The sequence below is a fragment of the Trichosurus vulpecula genome, chromosome 7 (genome assembly GCF_011100635.1).
Source record: "Trichosurus vulpecula isolate mTriVul1 chromosome 7, mTriVul1.pri, whole genome shotgun sequence".
NCBI lineage: Eukaryota > Metazoa > Chordata > Mammalia > Diprotodontia > Phalangeridae > Trichosurus > Trichosurus vulpecula.
In genome coordinates this window covers 9,875,598-9,898,501 of record NC_050579.1, presented here as the reverse complement: position 1 = coordinate 9,898,501, position 22,904 = coordinate 9,875,598, and the positions used below count along the sequence as shown (strand labels likewise).

Sequence of the window (22,904 nt, the reverse complement as noted above, 5' to 3'; positions counted from 1 at the left end):
CACTGAAATCAACAATTTTTCAGTGATCCACTCTAGCTACAAATTATGGAATTCTACAATGTGCAAAGACTAAAAACTACAGGTTACCTAAATCAGCCAATAAACATTTATCAAGAGGCTGCTATGTGTAGGCACATAGTGCTAGGTGCTAGAGAAAGAAACAAAGGCAAAACAGACCCTGTCCTCAAGAAGCGTACATTCTTATGCCCAAAGGGCTATCCCCTGTGATCCAGCAATACCACTTCTAGGTCTGTATCCCAGAGAGATCACACAAATGGGAAAAGGACTCACATGTACAAAAATATTTATAGCAGCTCTTTTTGTGGTGGCAAAGAACTGGAAATTGAGGGGATGCCCATCCATTGGGGAACAGCTGAACAGGTTGTGGTATATGAATGTAATGGAATCCTATTGTGGTATAAGAAATGAGGAGCAGGCAGACTTCAGAAAAACCTGGAAAGACTTAGATGAACTGATGCTGAGTGAGGGGAGCAGAACCAGAAGAACATACACAGTAACAGCAACATTGTAACAATGATCAGCTGTGAATGATTTAGCTGTTCTCAGCAATACATCATGACAATTCCAAAGGACTCACGATGGAAAATGCCGTCCACAACCAGAGAAAGAACCATGGAGTCTGAATGCAGATCAAAGCGGACTATTTTCTCTTTTCGTTTTTCCTCTCTTGTGGTTTTTCCCCTTTTGTTCCGATTCTTCTTTCACAACATGACTAATGTTGAAACATTTTTAACATGATTGTACATATATAGGCTATATCCGATTGCTTGCTGTCTTGGTGGGGAGGGGAAGGAGGGAGAAAAAATTTGGAACTCAAAATCTTATACTAGTGAATGCTGAAAACTATCTTTACATGTAATTGGAAAATATAAAATACTATTCGGGGGGAACAACAGAGACACAAATAAATGTCTACAAAGCAACACAAAATATACAAAGATAACTTCTTGAAGAAGGTGTGAGCAGCTAGGAAGAGAACAAGGAAAGGCCTTGAGTGATAGGGAACACCTGAGACAAAACGTGAAGGGAGGGAGGCAAAGTGCAACAGAGGTCAAGTCCAGAGCACACTGAGCATGAGGAAGATAGTCCAAGGAGCAAGGGAAAGACCGTGTGAGAGCTGTATGACCAGAAAAGAGAAGGGGAGCACAGGGAGGGAGGGCAGATGGACCACCAGGCCACCCTGGAGGCTCTGGGCAGGCCTGCCAGGTGAGGAGGGCTGAGTGACATCCGCACTGCCCCAGGCAGCACCCCCAGAGACAAGATGGCCACACGGAGCTAGCTACAAAAGGAGGCCTGGGCTGTCTTCTTCCTGATTTCTGGCATTTTAAAATACACGACGGTTCTCAGTGTGAATCATTATCTAGCTCGACCTTCCAAAGGCATCAGCTACAGGTCACCTAAACTAATATGCTAAACACATAAACTAATTTTGAGTGAAAAGTAAAAAAGCCACCAGAGCAGGAGGACAAGGAGAGAATTGCTATAACTCTAAAGAATGGCTGCCTGAGCTTCACAGGACCACCAAAGCAGAGTCTGAGCACCACAAGGGACCGTGCTGGGTGGGTGACGATGAAACCGAATTCCACAGAGAACATGGCCCCACCTCTTACCTGGTGCAGGAGACCCCCAGCTTTCCTGCATGCCCCAGATTCAGGACTCCCTTGGCCAGGTTCTCTTTAGCAATTGGACACTCCGCACTGGGGGACAAGGCCTGCAATCTGTTGCTAAGATCGACACAACAGGGGGCCGCAGGGAACGCTCTCATCTGTCTCTTGAGTTTTTTCCGGGCTGCAACAGCTTCTCTCCACCTTAAAAAACAAGAACACCAGCAAGTGGGGTGGAGCCAAGACGGCGGCTGGAAAGCAGGGACTAGCAGGAGCTCCCCGCCAAGTCCCTCCAAAAACCTATAAAAAATGGCTCTGAACCAATTCTAGAACTGCAGAACCCACAAAATAGCAGAGGGAAGCAGGGCTCCAGCCCAGGACAGCCTGGATGGTCGCTGGGTGAGGTCTATCATGCACGGAGCTGGGAGGGGAGTGGAGAGGAGCAGAGCCCAGCGTGGGCAGCGCGGACCAACCAGACCAGGAGCTGGGCAGAGCAGGCCCTAGCGCCCTGAATCAATGAGCTGTGGCAGTTTCCAGACTTCTCAACCCACAAACACCAAAGACAACAGAGAAGAACTGCAGAACCCACAAAATAGCGGGGGGAATCAGGGGTCTAGCCCAGGACAGCCTGGATGGTCTCTGGGTAAGGTCTATCCTGCACGGAGCTGGGAGCAGAGCACAGCAGAGCCCAGCGTGGGCGGCGTGGACCAACCAGACCAGGAGCCAGGCAGAGCGTGCCCTAGCGCCCTGAATCAGTGAGCTGCAGCAGTTACCAGACTTCTCAACCCACAAACACCAAAGACAACAGAGAAGGTCAGTGGGAAAAGCTGCTGGGGACACGGTGACAAAGTTCGCAATTCAGCCACCGCCCCCGGGGGCAGTGGAGGTGGGGCAGCTACAGAACTACAGCTGCAGTTGCTTCCAGCCCCAGGCCCACCTGGTGGGAGGAATTAAGTGGCAGATCAGAGCAGGAGTGCAGAGCCTGCTGAAGATCTAAGCCCAGTCCAGGTTGGGGATTCTTGGGGAAGGAGGAGTGCTGGTGTGGCAGCGCATGCCCTCAAGCTTGGAACATAGCACTCTTTACTCTACAAGCAGTCATACCCCGCTGAAAAACTCAAGGGTCAAGTAAGTTGGCTGGGAACATGGCCAGGCAGCAAAAACGTACCCAGATTCAGTCTGAGACTTTGGAATCTTTCTTTGGTGACAAAGAAGACCAAAACATACAGACAGAAGAAGTCAACAAAGTCAAAGAGCCTATAACAAAAACCTCCAAGAAAAATATGAACTGGTCTCAGGCCATGGAAGAGCTCAAAAAGGATTTGGAAAAGCAAACAAGAGAAGTAGAGGAAAAATTGGGAAGACAAATGAGAAGGATGCGAGAAAACCATGAAAAACAAGTCAAGGACTTGCTAAAGGAGACCCAAAAAGATAACTGAAAAATACACTGAAGAAAAAAACACCTCTAAAAATAACTCAAATGGCAAAAGAGCTCCAAAAAGCCAATGAGGAGAAAATGCCTTGAAAGGCAGAATTAGCCAAATGGAGAAGGAGGTCCAAAGGACCACCGAAGAAAATACTACCTTAAAAATTAGACTGGAGCAAGTGGAAGCCAGTGACTTTATGAGAAATCAAGACATTATAAAACAGAACCATTGGAACGAAAAATGGAAGACAATGTGAAATATCTCATTGGAAAAACCACTGACCTGGAAAATAGATCCAGGAGAGATAATTCAAAAATTATTGGACTACCTGAAAGCCATGATCAAAAAAACAGCCTAGATACCATCTTTCAAGAAATTATCAAGGAAAACTGCCCTGATAGTCTAGAGCCACAGGGCAAAATAGAAATTGAAAGAATCCACTGATCGCCTCCTCAAATAGATCCTAAAAAGAAATCTCCTAGGAATATTGTCACCAAATTCCAGAGCTCCCAGATCAAGGAGAAAATACTGCAAGCAGCCAGAAAGAAACAATTTGAGTATTGTGGAAACACAATCAGAATATCCCAAGGTCTAGCAGCTTCTACATTAAGAGATCGAAGGGCCTGGAATACGATATTCCGGAGGTCAGTGGAACTAGGATTAAAACCAAGAATCACCTACCCAGCAAAACTGAGTATCATGCTCCAAGGCAAAATATGGACTTTCAATAAAATAGAGAACTTTCGAGCTTTCTCAGTGAAAAGACCAGAGCTGAATAGAAAATTTGACTTTCAAACACAAGAATCAAGAGAAGCATGAAAAGGTAATCAAGAAAAAGAAAAAGAAAAAGAAATTGCAAGGGATTTACTAAAGTTGAACTGTTTTGTTTACATTCCTACATGGAAAGATGATGTGTATGATTCATGAGACCTCAGTGTTAGGATAGCTGAAGGGAGTATGCATATACACACATACACACACACACACACACACACACACACACACACACACACACACACACACAGAGAGAGCGCAGGCGGGCACAGGATGAGTTGAAGATGAAGGGATGATATCTAAAAGAAAAATCAAATTAAGGGATGAGAGAGGAATACATTGAGAGAGGGAGAAAGGGAGAGATAGAATGGGGTAAATTATCTCACATAAAAATGGCATGAAAAAGCAGTTCTGTAGGAAGAGAAGAGAAGGCAGGTGAGGGGGAATGAGTGAATCTTGCTCTCATCAGATTTGACCTGAGGAGGGAATATCATACACACTCAATTGGGTATCTTACCCCACAGGAAAGAAGGAGGAAGAAGATAAAAAAGGGGGGATGATAGAAGGGAGGGCAGATGGGGGTGGAGGTAATCAAAAACAAACACTTTCGAAAAGGGACAGGGTCAAGGGAGAAAACTGGATAAAGGGGGATAGGTTAGGAAGGAGCAAAATATAGTTAGTCTTTCACAACATGAGTATTGTGGAAGGGTTTTACATAATGATATGCATGTGGCCTATGTTGAATTGCTTGACTTCTTAGGGAGGGTGGGTGGGAAGGGAAGAAGGGAGAGAATTTGGAACTCAAGGTTTTAAAAACAGATGTTCAAAAACAACAAAAAAAAAGTTTTTGCATGCAACTAGAAAATAAGATACACAGGCAATGGGGCATAGAAATTTATCTTGCCCTACAAGAAAGGAAGGGAAAAGGGGGTAGGAGGGGAGTGAGGTGACAGAAGGGAGGGCTGACTGGGGAACGGGGCAACCAGAATATACACCATCTTGGAGTGTGTGGGAGGGTAGAAATGGGGAGAAAATTTATAATTCAAACTCTTATGAAAATCAATGCTGAGAACTAAATATATTAAATAAATTAAATTAAAAAAAAAAAAACAAGAACACCCATGTCTGGTGATGAGGTTGGCAAGTCTGAAAAATAGCAACCAGAGCACACGGTGACCACCTGATGGCAGCTGAGAAGGTGGGAGTGCCAAGGGAACTTGTTCTGGGGAACAAATGCAGAATGTGCTCATGTCCGGCAGGCATCCGATAGACAACAGGTTCTCTCTCCACACTCACAGATCCACTGAAGGAAGGCCAGTTTCCAACTCTCTGAGCACAGACCCTCCCAGCCTGCTCACTAATCACCCCACTTTGGTTCAACCGCCTCCACCTTCAAGCAGCTGATAAAAAGGAGTGCCCTGCCCCCACCCTAGGAGGGAAGGAAACATCCAACGAGGTATCCAGGAGTTCGCAAAGCAGGAAGCATAAAAAAAGGCAAACCGGTATTTAGGTAATCGACGTCCCAGTAGCATGGCAACTGGGTTATGATACTTCAGTATCTGCTAGAAAAACACTCTCTCCTGACGACAAAACCCATTTTATATGACACGGTCGTGCCAACTGATATAGAAGCTTTTGAAAAAGTACAAAGTAGCCTATGATAAAATGTTAAAAAAAACATCAGAATAAGTGACAGAGTCCAATCATTAATATGATAAATAATGTCAACCTAGAACCAAGAGCTATTATGACCTAGAAAGGAGAAATGCCAAAGGCCTTTCCAAGAAGATCCAGGACCAAGGACAAGGCACAGACCATCCACTGTTAGCCACGTTACTCGATGGAATCCTAGAAATGCTAACAATGCTACAGCAATAAAAGAAAAAGAAGTTGAGGGAACAAACATGGGGAAAGTGAATGATTACTTTTCACAGACACGATGGTTTACTTGGAGAACCATAAAGAGTAAAAGTTAATCAAAACAATTCCTAAGCCCAGTATATGGCTAATAGGCCAATCGTCCTCAGCCTTTCTGTTTCTCACTGACAAAATCCAACAGGAAGAGGTAGAAAAAGAAATAACTGCCCAGAGTATAAAATACTTGGGAATCTACCCACTAAGAAAGACTGTGTGACCATAGGCACAGAAATGAAGACAGCTCTACATAACAGGAGGGCATTAATTGCTCAAGGGTGGGCTGTGCTCATACAAAAAAATAACAATAATACCTAAATAAATGTACAGATTTAGTGTCATGCTGAATCGCCAAAGAGTTAACTTCACAGATCTAGAAAAAAACAACAAAACTCAACCGGAGGGAGAAAAGCCAAAACTTGCAAATACGTAACAAAAAGAAGTTGGACAGAAAGGAGCCCAGCATGCCAAAGAGGTGCCTGTCAAAACCATGTGGTACCAGTTAAGACCGGAAAAGCCAATCAGTGGGGCAAAGTAGAAACATAAGGAGCAAACCAATATAGTTGTGACCCAAAGATTCCACCTGCTGGGATAAGGACTCAGCATTGGCCCAAAACTGCTAGGACACTGGTGAGCAGTCCGACAGAACGAAGGTGCTAGCTCGAAATGGGTGGTAGGAACTGGACCTACACCAATGAAAGGGGCAGAGATCTCGACCAAACAAAAGACAGAGAAGATCACAGAACATAAAAGGGACAATTCTGATTGCATAAAATTGAAAAGCTTTTGCAAACAAATTCAATCCAGCTAAAACCAGAAGCGAAACATGTAAACTGGAAAAAATCTTTAAAGCAAGTTTCTCTGCTACGGATCTAACATCTAAGACATAAAGGCAATTGCTCCAAATTTTGAATGGGAATTCTGGAAAGACTCAGGTGAAGCGAGGAAGAATAAAGTGACCATTGCTGATCCTCAGAGACCACCGATGAGGCATGCTACCCACCTCCTGACGGACTAGAGGCTAGAAGCAGAAAGAAGTGAAGAAAAAGGGAGGCCCTTTGAAACACTGAGGAGATGCTCACTCACCGCTGCAGGTATTTACAGAAGCACTGAAGTTCCTGCAGGGTCTCTCGGGCACTCTGGAAAATCTCCTCTGCCAAGAACATGTCCATGAGACGGTCCCAGACGTCCTCAGAACAACGGGCCACGCAGGCCCTCCTTTCCATCTCCACCGCGCTCCTAGATAATGACAAATGCAGAGACATCTCAAGCCTCTGACTCAACACTGGACCAACCCTCCTCGGCAGGGCCTCCATCCTTGTGAAGAGTCCCACACATTGATTTCAGAACTAGAAAACAAACCCAACAGGCCCTTCCACTGGAAGCCACAAGATTTCTATTTTTCACAAGAAATGCTGAGTTGTGGCAGTCCCAGGAAAAAGAACAGTGGTCACGGCCATTCAGTTATGGGTTTCTCAAATACCAAGGATCCCAAGAAAGACGTTATCTTAGGACAAGAGAGGCGGGAGGGAGAGAATAAGCAATAAGCACCTACTATGTGCCAGGTGCTGGGCTACGCTTTTGACAAACAGGATCTCGCTGGATCCTGCCAACAACCTGTTGAAGTAGGTGCTAACCGATGCACAGAGGGTGACTTGCCCAAGGCCATTCGGCTAGTAACTGTCAAAGGACAGATCTGAACTTAGGATTTCATGACTCTAGGCTCAGCACCCTGGGTACAGTGCCACTGGCAGCCTCAAGAGCAAAGTGGTTTCTTCCTCAATAATCATCCCAGCGTATGCAAGCTGAAAGAGACCACTCAGATAAGAGAGCTCTAGCCAGCCCCGAATTCCCATAGCTAATTAATGGGGAAACCAGGACTACAGTCCACAGGACACTCAAGGTAGGACCTGCCTTGGGTCACCCACAGGCCCCTTGGCCCTCCTGAATTCCAACCCAGTATCTGTTCTCCTCCCTCAGAGAGCGGGTTCCTCACACAATAATCAGCCATCTCTTTCTGCATCTGCCTATGGACAGCCCTCACCTGGGCCAGGAGCATCAACCCACACACACCTCAGTTCTCTAACTGTAGTCTGAGAGCCCCCCATCCCCAACTTCCATGTCATCGTCAGGATGGGGAAGCGCTTCTCATCAAACGTCCCCTCACCGTGGAGGCCGGGGCAAGGAGGCCACCCACTGGTTCTGAGGTGCTGCAGGCCTTCTCTCTGGCCCCTCAGCTATGAAGTGTCAAACATAGGGTGCACTGCCCCCAAAAGCAGAGTGCTAACCACCACACCTGTCTGTGTTTTAACTTTGTCTCCTCCATTGCCCCCTCCTCCTTCCCTGTGTGGGAAAACTGAACATGTCTGGAGCCCAAGTCCACCCACATGGGCTGCGAAGATGACAAAAATGAGCTTAACTCTTGAACCCAGAATTCTGTCACCTGACCTGGCCTAACAGTCACCAGCTTCTTCATGTGGACCACATGAGGCTTAATCAGACCATCCCTAACACCCCTCCCCAGGCTCAAATTCTCAGCCATGAAGACATTTAGTAAGCTGTCTAGACTAAGAACAGGGCTGGAATTTGGATGCCCTTTCAGATTTTATCTGCCTCTTGTTAGGTCAGAGATAAAAGAGAAAACATCCCTGTTCCAGGGGCTCCCTGTTATCTGACATGAAAAGAAACAATATACGCTTTCTTCCTCAAATTCAAATGAAAAGCTTTTGTTCCAAAGTTTGTTTTTAAGGGATGCTGTGATAGATTGCAAATTATCTAAATACCCATTTGTTAGCAATTGGTTTCCTATCTAAATCAACCCCAGTAACTCATTCTTTCTGGCCAGTGAGCCCAAGAAAGGCATTTCCTGACTGGGGAAACATGACTCTGGCCCCTCCAACTCCTACCTCCTGTAAGAGGGGACAGCCTGGAGCACAGCCACCTGGGGGGGGGGAAATGGGGTGAACCACGGCGTAATTGTTTCCAAAGGCCATCAGACACGGCAAATGTACCCATCTTCCCCAAGTTTTTTCCTCTGACATATTCCCCCAGGGCTGGTCCCGCAGGCACCCAAATTAAGAGTCAGGCTCCAACCCTCCCTCGGCTCAGCCGAGGATTGGGCAAAGACGCCTGAAGGGCCAAGGACCCCTCCGCTCTAGGAGAGTGCCCCAGAGGCAGAGCTCCAGGGATCACCCCCCTCCCTGGACAGAGGCCAAGGGGGCAACAAGCCCAGGGCCCAAACTCCAAGGCCAGCAGAGGAGCCTGCCTTTTGTTGAGATGACTCAAAACCAAGGATCACAGCAATGAGGCCTAAGGGGACGAAGCGCACTCCTCTCACCCACACCCAGCCCAGCTTCAGCTCTCACTCACTTCAGCTCCCGCGAGGAGATTTCACGCACACACTCAGTCACCACGAGATTCAGCAGCTCAGCCGCCAGCACCTGGGTTAGCTGGGCCAGCAGGCGCTCTCTCTCCCGTCTCCGTCTGCCAGAGGGAAAAGAAAGCCAGAGGGGATCACTGAGAAACCCGTGTCCCGGGAGCCCTGAGCCCCTCTGGTGTTCCGGAGTCGGAGGCATCTCTAACCCTAAATGTGCCACCCATGTACCAATACCTCGATCCTGTCAGCCGGAGATTGCGTTACCTTTGATCTTCAGCCCTTTTCTTTTCTTCCTGAACTCTTCTTCGTTCTTTGTTCACTTCTTCAGCAGCGACCTGCCTCAAAATATCCGCTGTTGCTGCGGCCAAGAGCTCCTCTGTGGCCACCTTGGAAACCCTACACAAAGACAAATACATCACGCCATCTGGCCCTCTCCAAGCACTCACTCCACCCAGAGTCTGGGAGGTTGAAGCCAGGACGGACCTACTCAGGCCACTTGACTCTCCCTAAGCCAGCCCCACCGGCGCACAGGCTGGAGAGTCAGACATAAGGGCTGCTGAGGTGCTAGGCTGAGGAAGGCTGGAAGGCCATGGGAGAGGGCTCACAAGAGACGGGGGAAGAGGGAGACCCAGAGCCTTCTAGCTCAAGGAAAGAAATCCCTGGGAGCCAGCAAGCATACCTTAAGGCTGCAGCCGTGTAGGCAGCCCCGGCATGGCCAATTTCTTTGCAGCAGTTTCTGAGGACGTCCTGGACAAGGTCTTCAACAACCCCCGCGATGTCCTAGGACAAAAAGGAAGACAAATGGCCCCGTTTCTTTGGCCTCGACTGTGTGTTTAGTACACCTCGGCTCCAAGCAAGTTCGTGACAGGCATCCGGGTAGCTCCATGCTAGAGGCCATCCCCTTCTAGGCCTCATGGCTCGGCGAATGTCAGAATCTCCTTTTGGCTCTCTGCCTTCTCAGAACCAGACAGAGTCCTCCATGTGATATTTCCAGGCCCCTTTCTTCCCTCAACTCATCCTAGCGTCCCCATTCTCTTAACCTCTGTCTAGACTGTCCCCGAGGCCCAGAATGCCCAGCCCCTTCACCGCCACACCTCCTGGATGCCCTCCAGCCACAGCTCAAATGCCAACAGCTACAGGAAGCCCCCTGGAATCCTTCTGACATCTCTCCACTAGGAAAGCCTTCCTGGCTAAAGTCACCTTCTGCCAATGTCCTATATCTTGCATATACCTAATCACTGCCATGTTGTCTCCCCATTAGAATGAAAGCTCCTGGAGAGCAGGGACTGGGTTTTCTGCCCCGTGCTGTACTCCCACTCAGCAGGCATCTGTTAAGTGGAAACTGTGCAAAGACACAAAGAAAGGCCACAGCGATCCTTGCTCCCAGAGGCTCACACTCTGTCAGGGAGACACTGCACAAATGCCACTGCCCAAACCAGACACGGGCAGGGTAAGTTGGAGGCCACATCACAGGAAACACCTGACACAGGCCTGCTCACTGACTGACCCAGAGTCCTAAAGGCAAGGCCTCAATGTGCCTGGGTGTCAGCTTCCCATCAGTCTAACAAAGGCCTTGGACTGAGAGATGTCTCACACCCCTACTACCTACTGTGGAGCAAAGGCAATACGGTCCTTCTTCCATACCGTGTCAGTGTAAGTAGGCCGAGGCTTGGGAGGAGGCAGCTCAGATTGCCCAACAGGCTGGAACAGAGATGATGGGGCAGACAACGGTGGGGCAGGAGCAGGGGCCACGAGGGCTGGCGGCAGCCCGGCGGTCTGGGTTTGCGGCGGCTGAGCCGGGGGGACAAGCAAGGGCTGCGGCGGGACACGGAGTGCCAGCACTTCCGTCCCAGGGTTGGTTTCTTCCACCTTCCCACCTCCTGAAGGACACAAGATCATGGAACACCGTCATCCCACACAGAACCCAGAGGAGGGGACAGCAAGGGACCTGGAGCTCAGATCAGGTCAGCTGGACACCAGCAGAACCTCAAAGATCCTCATTTCCCAAAAAACTGGGACCATTTCCAACACCCACCACAAAGGGCATCCGAGTACAAAGTCAGGATCTGGCTTTCAAAAACTCCAAGGAATCTCAAAGGGGCCAGCCTCCCAGGGACAGAATGGCACACCGGAAAGGGCATGGGATCCGGAGTCAAGACCTGGGTTCAAATCTCAGCTCCATGCCTTACTCCCTGTATGATACCAGGCAGGTCCCTGTGCTTCCTAGGCCTGTTTCCTCATCCGTGAAAAGAGGGTGGGACCAGCTGGACAGCCTCTCCCAAGGTGACCGTGCTCACTCACCTCCACTCTCCATGCTGGGCTTCTGTCCACTCAGGGCAGGCTCATGGGCCGCGGTCTCTCCTATGTACTTGCTCTGCGTGTTGAAGCTGCACACTGGGATGTGACAAGGGACGGGGGGTAATGGCCCCCCATTCACCACTTCTCCCACTGACACAGTGAGCTTCTCTGTAATAAAAGTGCACTTCTTTGCCTTGGACAAGCCCTCGGGTTCCGAAAACGCAGACCGATTAAGCTCGACACAGCTGTTCCCAAAACAAACAAACAGGAAATCAAGACCACCTGAAAAAATGCCACCTTCCCAACAGAGAGGGGCGAGGGCAAAGGTGAGCTCCAACACCCACCACCCAGGTGTGCCCGTCACTGCAGTCCCTCTGAACTCATGAACCTGGAACCTCCTGAGTGCAGGCCAATCCTCTTAGAGACGGAAAGGAAGAGGCGCCATTCAGCTGACCGCCTGGGGCCCTGCACTCTGGGGCCTGCATTCTGGTGATGTCAACAAAGAACAAATGTGGTCCAGAGAATGTCTGATATTGACAAGAGTAATTGATCCAAAATTTGGAAAGGCAAACGTGAACTGGAAGCAACTCATCCCGGGCCACCTTCCTAGCATGCATGGGCTCTCCTACCTGGACCCATCAAGAATCCATTCACAGACCACAGCCCCTCTAGGACTTAGCAGAGTGTCTTCAAAAGTGAGACCTAGCTGGTAACAAGCCTCTCTGTCCTTGGTGAGCCTGGTCCTTCAGTGGGTCTGTACCTGGAGCCCCCCAATCCCACTAGCAAGGCATTTGAAAAACCTAGGCCATCTCTTCGCTACTGCAAGGCATCAGAGTGGGCAGGAGAGAAGGTCACCAATTAAGGGGTGGGAGGCCCTGGGGTACCAAGCCCACGGACAAAGTCTCTGCTGTAGCAGCTCACAGGCAGTGGCAACAGAGGAGGGCTCCTAGCAAAGGCACAATTAACAAAAAGAAGGGTTGGCTCAAGGCAGACACAAGAGGTCATGGGAGTTCTCACCCATCGGACACACTGAGGCCGTAATAATTCAAGAAGTCAGTCGCTTCCTCGGCATCTCTAAACAGCAACATGGGTACCAGGTTGTCCAAGGGAAAGCTGGTGGACCTCTGAGTGCTCACTGTGTAAGCCACGTTGAGAGCCCGCAATGCATCTTTGCGGATCTAGAAGGAAAATAGCTCCTATCAGGGCAGATGCCCAACCCCCACAGATGCACCAGGAGTGTTCTGAAGCCAAGGTCACCCACTTCATGGGCTCTGCTGTATCAAATCAAGGGAACCTCTTCCCCTGATCACCAACTCCTCCAGTGCTTCATCAAATGACAAAGACCATTTCCCACGTGAGCTGTTTGGCTCAGGGACAAACCCCTTTTGTGCCATTTTTAAATCACATGAAGAAGTCTCGCAAAAGGGAGAAATCTCCCCCCTGAACATTTGGCACTTTGAGCTGAAGGTCATGAAACATATACTCTCCTCCTTCCTAAATGATCTGTTAATTCCCAAACAGTGACCAAATGAAGAGCTTTTGCTTTGAGAATGCAGAAAAACCCAGCTGACCCCCCCCCCTTCTCAGTCCCCCAAAACAGACCCACGCAACAGATGTTTCCCAGGCACCAACCCCTGTAGGGAAGGTACAGGTGCAATGGCAGGTCGGGAAAATGTCCAGGAGATGTTTTGAGAGCTGAACATCTGACTTCCAGATTCTAAGCCCAAGAAAATGTGGAGATTAAATTTAAAAAGAAATTGCTGCCCCCTCTGCATGGTAAACTCTGGTAACTGGTGATCTCCAGTCATTCCCAAGTCCTGCAGAGCTCAACAGCCTAAAAACACCAAGTGTCCCATGAGAGCATCTGCTGTGGTGGAGAAGGGAATGGCTTCCTGGGATCCTCCTCTTCTGTGCCTGAGATGCTTCTCGTCTTCAAGGATCACTGGGAGGCTGTTGCTAGATGGCATCACCACGGATCACAGAATCAAAGCTTTCGAGGAGACCTGACAAATGACTAGCCCAGTGGCATCAAACTCAAACAGAAATCTGAATATTGACTTAAAATCCCAACAGCTCATAAAGCTGCCTAGCATTTAAAGAGCACCTTACGTGCCAGCCCTTGGGCTTAGGGCTTCACAATTGTTAGCGTGATGGATCCTCACAACAATTTGGAAGGTAATGCTATCATGAGTCCCATTTTACAGATAAGTTAACTGAGGCAAGCAGAGGTGAAGCCCAGGGTCACATAGAGGAAGTGTCTGAGACTGGTTCTCCTGACTCCAGGCCCACTGCTCTATTCATTGCACCACCTGGCTGCCTAAAATCCACAAGGTGGCATCATCTTTGCTGTACTGTGTCTTTATTTACGTTTTAATCTGCTTCAGCTGCAGTGAGTTTGGCACCTCTGATCCAATCCTACCCTTCATCTTACAGATGGAGGAAATGAGGCCCAGAGATAATGGCTTGCCCATGGTCTCCTGGCAGTAAGTGGGAAGGCAAAGGAGATGCTCCCCCACATCCCCAGGCCCACAGGGAGCACTCTGTTTCTCACTCCAGACCAAAGCAAAGTCCCAAATGAGTATCCTGCAGACCTTCCATTACAGCTCGCCCACCTGATTGAAGTAGCAGTGCAGGAGGCAGGCGTTCAGGTAGGAAGCAGACCGCACCAGCTTGAAGAACCTGACAAAGTTGTTGCTGTTCAGGGCCGCGAAGGCCTGGACTGCAAACTTCACCTCTGGGGAGTTGCGAACGTCACGCCGGAACTGCTGCACCTCTCTGGGGATGCAACCAGAAAGTGATTCATGAAGAAGTGCATAACGTGATAGAGAAAGGAGAGAAGGGATCAGCCTGATAAACACATGCAAAGCTGGGTGTGTGCTGGTGAGGATGGACAGGTCTACACCAGCCAGACGGTGCTCACACTAGCAATGGGCACTCAGGCCTCTCTATAGCCAGAGACCCAACTGGCTGTATGCATCAACAGAGAGAGGCATCCTTCTAGTTATTTATGTGTAACTTCAAAATGGGAGTATAGAGTCAGGCATGTACATGTTACATACACTTATATATGAATCAGTGCTCACTGTCTTCCAAGCACAGAGCTGAGAGCTGGGCACACAAAGAGAAAAGCCAGACATACCCCATCCTCCAGGGAGGAGGAAACATGGAGGAAAGGGCCTTAGGGGACAGCGGCAAAGCAGATGATCAGACCTCCTCTTTAATGCCATTTCCACTGATAAAATACTAGCTGTTTCTGAGGGTGGACCACTGGCAGGGCCCAGGGCGCTGGGGACAGGAACTTTCCTCTCTGGGTCTCCCATGGGTGGGGCCACATCTCCCCAGGGGCTGTTGCAGGAGGATGCTGAGGGCACAGGACTAGACAGGTGGCCATTCCCATGCCCTTGGGTCCCGGGGTGTCTCTATCAGGCTTGGAGGGCAGGTGGGGCTGTGCCTGGGCTGGCCCATGCTGCAGAGTATAAACTCCAGAGGGCAGGGCCTATTTCACTTTCATCTTACTTTTTTTCCCTTTTTTTTCTGGAGGTAGGAAGGCAGGGCAATTGGTACGCCCAAGGTCACAGAGCTAGTAAGTGTGTCAAGTGTCTGAGGCCGCATTTGAACTCAGGTCCTCCTGACTCCAGGGCTGTCGCTCTACTCACAGTGCCACCTAGCTGCCCTACTTTCATCTTTCTATCTCCAGCACCTTGCCCAGGGCCTGGCACATAGTAGGCATTTACCACACTCTCGCTAATAATAAATTAGAAATAACTTTGTATCCAATACAACATGAATATGATACAAAACAAGAATTTTGTAAGCACGGACAAAGCTCAAACACATACAAACTGGGGAAAGAAGTTTTAGCTCATGGGTATTTGGGAGGAAGATTAATGCGATTTTCCAACAAGTACCCTTTTTGAATGATTCAAGAAGGGAGACAAAGGTCTCTCGTGCCATGGCAGGCCACTCAAATTGGATCATTTTCCCCAGAGGTTTCCCTTTAAAACGTCTGCTTCATCACACAGACCTCTAGATGTTCTTGAGCTACTAAAGGAAAGGCATGGATGGTCCTTTTGAAATACAAACACCAAAGAGCTCCGACCAATCGGCCAACACCTAACCCATGACACCGTGTGAACTTCAGCCTGCGTTCATCTGAACTCGGATTTGTTCGCAGGTACGCATGGCATACACATGTCATCAGAACCCAGACTTGCCGCTTGGTTTCTCCTACTTCAGATCCCCAATGCTGAGGTTCCAGAAACACTTCTGCTTTCCTGGTGCTGATGTCTTTGAAGTAAAGGTCGGCCACTGCGCTCCCCACATTGCTGCAAGGTGACTGCCCTCCCATCCCTCCCTGGGATGAGCTGCCTGCCCGGGCCTGCAGCTGCTGTTGTCACTGCCGTCTGGAGACAGAGATCCAAGGCCAGGCTGGGCTCCAGAAATCCTGGGCCTCAATTTCCAGGAGCTAAACTAGATGAGCTCTCTATGTGATGCCCAAGCGGCCTCTTGCACCTAGCTACTGCTCAATCCCCCACGCTGGTGGCCAGGCTGTTCCCGGAAGCCAATTCCCAGCCCTGCCCAGTCCCTACTCTCAGTGTCTCCACCCACACCCTGGGACCATCACCTCCCCACCCCCATAGAGACTTGCCTCAGGATGTCTCCCTTGTTGAGGTTGAGCAGGACGTTGTAGCCTCGGAACTCTGCTTCACTCGCACAGAGGACACCCTTGTTGGCCAGGTCCTGGTACATCTCCTTGAGGCTCTGCAGACACTTGGTCATGTTCTCATTGTTGATCTTGGCGTCAAAGGAGGACATGGGCTCTTCGCACAGCGAGTGCGCACAGTGGATGTGGAATCGGGTGCACTTTTCAATCAGGGACACCGTCAGGGGGTCACAGAGGTGCTGCTGGGTGATGTCCTGCCCAACGAGAACAGATCCGGACAAAACCAGGCAGTGACAGGCAGACAAAGCCAAGCAGTGAGAGCATCATTGTGGGCCAGGGTCACCCTGGCTGTTACCAACTGCCTGCTTCTTATGATCATGTGAACAATGGTCTGGTTGGCAGACAGAGAGACAGACAGACAGACAGGCACAGGCACACACACACACACACACGCCACATGATTTTGGGATGCTTTAGAATGATTCCTGGGCCTTGGTTATTGCTTTGAGGGTGGCATGTCACCCTTGGAACAACAAGAACCGGCTCTGTTGTAGTGCTTTCCAAGGTCCTGCAGGACTGTGCTTCCTGTACATCTGACCTGAAGGAAGAGACTTCATCTAACACTCATTTTTCTCATCTGAGAAATGGGGACAGGCCTCCTGGTGCCTGCCACCTAGGGCTAGCGCTATCGAGCAAGCCTGACACAGCTGGGATATGCTGGAGAAATGGGAGCTGCCACGCTCCCAAGTTTCAGCTTCCAGCCTACAATTCCCAAAAGGAGGCCCAGGTCATACCTTCCTTATTCCACGGGTCCTGTTCCACACAAAGTCGTACCAGTCACGCAAGCTCCCTTCCTTCTGGTCCATAATCTGGGTGACGAGGTAGTCCATGGTCATGCTTAGCACCCCTGAGGGACGCAACTCGTGGGGCAGGGGCTCTTCCTGGTCAGCCGAGGATCGGCTGTACTCTTTTATCGCTGCCGCATGATCCACCTGAGAAGAAGGTGAAAAAGCCTTCTGTTGGTGAACGTTGATTTTACTCCTGCTTGTTGTAGAAGGCCTGTATACTCAAGATCTTCCTAAGGAATAAAGCCCATCATCCTCCTGCACACGGGTTAGGAGTGGACAGCAGACCTTGCTAGTCTGGGAGCTCTCGACAAGGTACAGGCGGCAGCCCTGCCTCTGCCCCTTCATCTCCCCAAAGTTCCCCATGCTTCATCTCAGCACAAAAGCCAAAGAATTTTCTTCATACGTAACTCAGCCCAGCCAGCGGTTCACTGTCCTCCCACCTGACTTTGCTGAACCTGGGATGACTTAGATGTGAGGATGTCTGAGGGATTTTACTGACAGGCCACCCTTCAAGGGCACTAATCCCATCCCAGCCCTGCCTTCTCAACCACTGACCCCTATGTATGTCTTTCCATGAGCCCTCCTTCAGACCTCTTCCTGGACCTGGAAGCGTTTCACGGGGAGCCAGGGTGCCCTCCAGCTACATGTCTGTCCATGCTCCGTCTCTACGGGGCCTGATGATGCCCAAAGACACTGCCTGTGGGCAGGTCATGCTGGCCACAGGCCACTAAGCATCTTTCCATCACTGCTAAGCCACCTGCAAGTCAGGCTCTCCTTATATCCACGACTGCCACCAGGAGCACGCTGCGGTTGACAGGATGGGCTCTGGTGGCAGGGAAGAGACACACTGAAATGGGCCCGGAATTAAAGAAGAGGAAGCAAGTGGGCTGGATTACACTGGGAAACTATGGAAAACTGGGTAGATCTTTCAACGATAGCAAGTTTCCTGTCCCTGCCCCGCAAAAAAAATACCTTTTAAAGTCCAAATATCCTTCTGGGGGAGCTACATATAGCTGTCTCTAATGGAATTCCAATCTTTCTGGAATCAGAATGCCCCAAAATGTAGCATGAAGATGAGAATGGAGATTCCCAGTGGCTCCTCACACCCAGCGCAGATACGAAGGACAGCAGCCGCCACACCAATGAGGTCACAGCTCCAAAGTAAAGCCCTCAGGGTCACAGGGAGACAACATGGGGAGAAAGCCACCAGCAGGGAACCACGCGACCCTACCTGATCTGTTCCAGGGATCACTTCAAAAGCACTCAGCTGGTTCCTGGTTTCTCGCATGTACCGCTCTTTCTCAGGACACATGTCTGGGCACGTTCCAACAAAGGCTTTTGCCTTATCCAGATCGGTTCTTTTGACGCGAGCTAAACCAGGCCAAAGAGAAGGACTCAATCAGCATTTGCCTGGAAGGATGGAGGGTAAGGAGGAACCAGCACCTGCCTCAAAGAGCCCACGCTGGGCACAGACCCCCAAGGGGAGGCCGTGACAAGGGAGATGTTGCAAACTCTGTGAGATGAAGAGATGGACCCTCAGTTCCACAATGAGGAAGGCTGGAAGTGGGGATCCTAGGACAGGATAAAGAGCACCTTGGGACCCCACGCCTTCACTACTGAAGGCCTAGACGTTATCAGCCAGAAAAGCCTCTAAAAATGAGAAGACCAAAGACGCTCCAGGCAGACTGTCTCCACCTCAGCTTTAACAAAAGTCCCTGTTACCAAGGTGGGGGAAGTGAAAGGAAGGCGAGAGGAAGAAGTGAATAAGCACTTATTCACAAAGCTTATCTCATGGGATCCCCACAAGAGAGGGGCTAATATTATCCCCATTTTACAGGTGAGGAAACAGAAGCAGAGGCTAAATGACTAGACAAGCCAGGGTCACACAGCCAGGAAATGTTTGAAGCTGAATCTGAACTCAGGTCTTCCTGCGTCCAGGCCCAATGCTTGGTGCACTGTACCATCAGCCGAGAAGGTTTAGGGATGTCTCATTAATAGTCAGAAAGTGACTATTAGACAAAAACTAGAAATCACTTTTATGGCGCTCTATCTGCCCAAGGATGGGCTGTGTCTTTTCCCCACATTTGGCTTGTAGAAAACCCCAATAGTTATTATTTTCAGGGTGGGCCCTCAGACCTCTGGTTTCCCCTTTCTCTTTTGGCACAGGCATGGTGCTCCAGATCCATTTCTGATGCTCCAATAAAGCCAGAGAGCTGAGTTCTGCTGAGAAGGCCACCAACCAAGGATTCCCAACTTAGGAAGCACGTCCTAGGGCCTAGCGGCTGGTGGTTGGACGTACCAAGACAAAAGTGAATGAAAGATGCCCTGCCCTCAAAGAGCTTAGATTGTATCATTTAGATCAACACAGGCAACGAGCAAGGGCAAGGAAAACTGTGAAGCAAAGTTGCCACCAGTCCTGGCTCCTTGTACTTGAGAGACACAGCAGGAACTGCCACTCTGGCAGGCCCCACAAAAGCCGAGCACAGCCGGCGGATGGCACAGAGACTCTGAGGGCTTGAGCCCCGCCAGCAGATCACATGGTGGTTTCAACGGGGGTTGGGGATGGGGCACAAGCCTAAAGCTCACCTTGCCTCATGATCTTGTCCCTCTGGTCAAGAAGGCGGTATTTGTCCTCCGACGTCTCGGCCACCGTCCCCATCAAGGTGCTGAGGGTAGTTGCTGACAGGCCCATGTTGTCTGAGCTCGGGACCTCGGGCCCAGAGTCAAAGGGCTCCCCTTCAAACTGCAGAGACTTGGAAAGGCTTGGTTTCTTAACTGGAGAACTACAAAAGAGAATAACGTGCTTGGCTGGGTCCTGGAGCTGACTTGGACTTCCCTGGCCTGATCTCCATGGTCTCATGACTTCCAGACGTCGATGGCTTTGTGATCTCACCTATACAGACTGCACCTTCCCCATGCTTGCCTGCCTGCTTCACCTCCCTGTGCAGTTTCTGCCCACAATCTCCTATAAAACCACATGAGGGCCTTCCTTTAACCCCTGACCTTGTGTGAATACCCACAAGGGCCCACCCCTGATTCTCTCCTCTGAGTTTTGCTTAATTTCTTGGGATGACACCCTTTCTTCACCACCCACAAAGTCCTACTTGGGAGGCCTCCATGGGGCCTGGAGGTGGCCCTGGGTTCTGGAAGGCTCTATCCCAGCGAAGATTAAGCCTGCCTGCTGTCCAGCCCAGCTAGGAGCAGAGGCCCCCACAGCCAGGTAACAGGAAGAATTGCTCATCGCTTTTCCTCTACACACCCATGATTCTCTTTTACTCAGGCTTAGGACATGACTCCAACCTCTGCTGCTGTTCTAACTGGAGGCAGGGGTTCAGGGCTACAACGTCACCATCATTGGGAACTCAGGGCATGCAAATGCCCTCCAATGAGATGACAGTGGAAGGAGCAGAGCAAGGAGCACAATTTATAAAATGGCGACACCAGAAAAGCCACTCAGAAAGCCTTGAGAACCATCTGAACCAAAGGCACAAAGCCAACGTGCCCACCCTTCCTCCTGACCGAGTTGGGAACAACAGGAGACATATATTTTGTGGACATGGCCAAGGAGGGAATAGGTTTTGCTTAAATTAACTCTGCATATTTGTTGGGAGGGTTTGGTTTATCTTTTTATTCCAATGGTGGAATGGTGACAGGATGGCGGGAGAGCACCACAGAAATCCAAGCTCTTCTCATCATCCCGTTTGAGAGTCATGAAAACCCCCTGGAAACATTAGAGCCCTTACTTACAAAGGAAGCTTCCTGAGCCCTGAAAGCTTCCAGAACTGAACCAGCCAACAGCCCCCACTTCAAAAGCAGGAAAGTCTGGCCCTTGGACCCAAGCCGGCTGCCTTGGGGACCACGTGACAATGGTGGGGCACTAACAGAAGGCATTAACAAAACCTATCTTTGTTCTTATCACTAAAATTCAATGGGAAAAAAAACATCTATTCACTTTTATTTCATGGGTCATAAAGCAAGTGTGCCATTGGTAAGGTCAAACCAAATCAGAGCCTTGACTCAGAAGTTCTGAAGCATAAATGGACAAAAAAAGCCAGTGTTTTGTAATGTGTAGGTCAAAACAACGTATCCGAGATCACTGATTCCTGTTTCTAGAGTACCAGCAGGCAATTCCATGAGCGTATTATTAAGCACCTACTGGGTACTATGCCAGTACTAGAGACAAGACAAAAACGAGACAGCAGCCTCTGCATCAGAGCCCTCATTTTAAGGAGAGGCAACAGCACGGGTCCAGACAAGCACATCCGCAAGCGTTCCCAGGCTTTGCTCGTGGGAGATGGCCACCGGGCCTACCTCTTACTCAGAAGGCTGCTGCTGCCGCCAGTGGCAGGTCTCAGGAGGGGTTTGCGTAGCGGGGAGTGCTGGAAAGGCGAGTCTTCGCAGCTATGACTGGCCTCCCCCTCACTCGGTTGTTTCTCCTTTGGTGAAAAGTCCTTCTTGCTGGGACCTGAGGAGAAGCACCTTAGGTCAGGAGTTTCTAAGGCCAGGAGGCTCTCCAGCAATAAGACATTATCATTTGGAACAAAGCCACACCTGGGTGATGAGGACAGAACCCGCAAGGTGGGCACCACTGAGCACTGAGGGGGCCACCCTCCAGGTCCCCCCAACCTGTTACCAGCTACATACAGCAACCACCCACCACCAACATTCTATCCAACAGAAAAGGCCACAATCAACTCACTTATTTTTTTCTTGTGCCAAAAGATGAGCATGTCTTTATGCAAGCCTTTCCCTTTCTTCCGAGCCAGGGCTGCAGACACCTGAAAACAAATTCCAGAACCAATGAGGAGGAGGAGGGATGATAACAAGCCCAGAGGACACACTTGGGAACAACATGACTCAACCTGAAGCCAGTCATGCTGCCAAAGACAAGCTGCTGGCCTTGAGAAGGGGAGCAAAGCAAAGAAAACCCACCCATACCCACAGAGTGACAGCAGCTCCTTTTGTGGTGGCTAAGACTTGGAAATGAGGGGGATGCCCATTCATCAGGGAACGGCTGAACAAGCTGTGCAGCACAAATGTAATGGAATCCTATTGAGCTATAAGAAATGACAAGCAGGCGGACTTCAGAAAAACCTGGGAAGACTTAGATGAACCGATACTGAGCGAGGGAAGCAGAACCAGAACATTGTGCACAGCACAGCCACACTGCAGGATGATCTGCTATGAATACCCTAGCTCTTCTCAGCAATACAATGAGCCGAGACAACTCCAAAAGACTCACGTTGGAGAATACTATCCATAGCCAGAGAAAGAACTAAGGGGCCTTAACGCAGATCAAAATGAACTCTTTTTTACTTTATCTTTTCTTTTTTTGGGGGGGGCGGGGTGTCTCTCTCTTTTTGTAACATGGCTAATATGGAAATGTTTTGCATGACTACACATGTCAAATCTAAAGCAAATTGCTTGCTTTCTCAAGGAAGGAGGAGGGGGAGGAAGGGAGAGAATTTGGAACCCAAAATTTTAAATGCTAAGATGTTTTTAACATAACTGAGAAATAAGTAAATAGAGGAGGAAAGGAAGAAAAGGGGTGCTAGCAGGGGCCACACGAGGAGTCGGAGCAATCCCATCAGGAAACTTCTCGTGATGTCAGGGACCCACCTAGACGTTATCAGCAGAAATGGAACTGGCAACTGAGCCAGGAAGGCGCCAAAGGATCAGCTCACTGAGGATGGGCAGAGACGCTGCCTACGGCCAGAGGAATGTTTGGACCGTGGCGATTCTTGAAGACCACCTGTCATGTTATAGATGGGGTACAATATGTCTTGGTGGACAAGTGACTACCTACACCAATGAAATCCCCTTGGCCCTCGATGAGCACAAAGCCACTGACGCTCAGCCCCCAGGCATTCCCAGGTTTCTGCATTGTGGCACTGTTTCATCGTTCTGAGGGATGCAGAATGTCTGGAGTGGCCACAGAGAAGTGGAAGGTGCTGGCTTCCTTTCCTGTCTGTTTCTCCCTCT

The 22,904-nt window shown here is 49.7% G+C and overlaps 1 protein-coding gene across 2 annotated transcripts in view; it reads right to left on the bottom strand.

Annotated features, from left to right (window-relative positions):
* Positions 1-22,904, bottom strand: part of LOC118856791 (minichromosome maintenance complex component 3 associated protein) — a 38,093-nt gene that overhangs the window by 11,897 nt on the left and 3,292 nt on the right. For both annotated transcript variants that reach the window (XM_036767295.1, XM_036767296.1), the window contains exons 4-18: positions 21,622-21,700; positions 21,234-21,387; positions 19,509-19,705; positions 18,154-18,293; positions 16,869-17,066; positions 16,060-16,328; positions 14,024-14,186; positions 12,429-12,589; positions 11,415-11,656; positions 10,758-10,993; positions 9,793-9,893; positions 9,378-9,509; positions 9,107-9,220; positions 6,824-6,976; positions 1,632-1,829 (exon numbers count right to left, since the gene is read on the bottom strand). In XM_036767295.1, the coding sequence (XP_036623190.1) occupies positions 1,632-1,829; positions 6,824-6,976; positions 9,107-9,220; positions 9,378-9,509; positions 9,793-9,893; positions 10,758-10,993; positions 11,415-11,656; positions 12,429-12,589; positions 14,024-14,186; positions 16,060-16,328; positions 16,869-17,066; positions 18,154-18,293; positions 19,509-19,705; positions 21,234-21,387; positions 21,622-21,700 (2,537 nt within the window). The remainder of the gene's footprint in view (positions 1-1,631; positions 1,830-6,823; positions 6,977-9,106; positions 9,221-9,377; positions 9,510-9,792; positions 9,894-10,757; positions 10,994-11,414; positions 11,657-12,428; positions 12,590-14,023; positions 14,187-16,059; positions 16,329-16,868; positions 17,067-18,153; positions 18,294-19,508; positions 19,706-21,233; positions 21,388-21,621; positions 21,701-22,904) is intronic.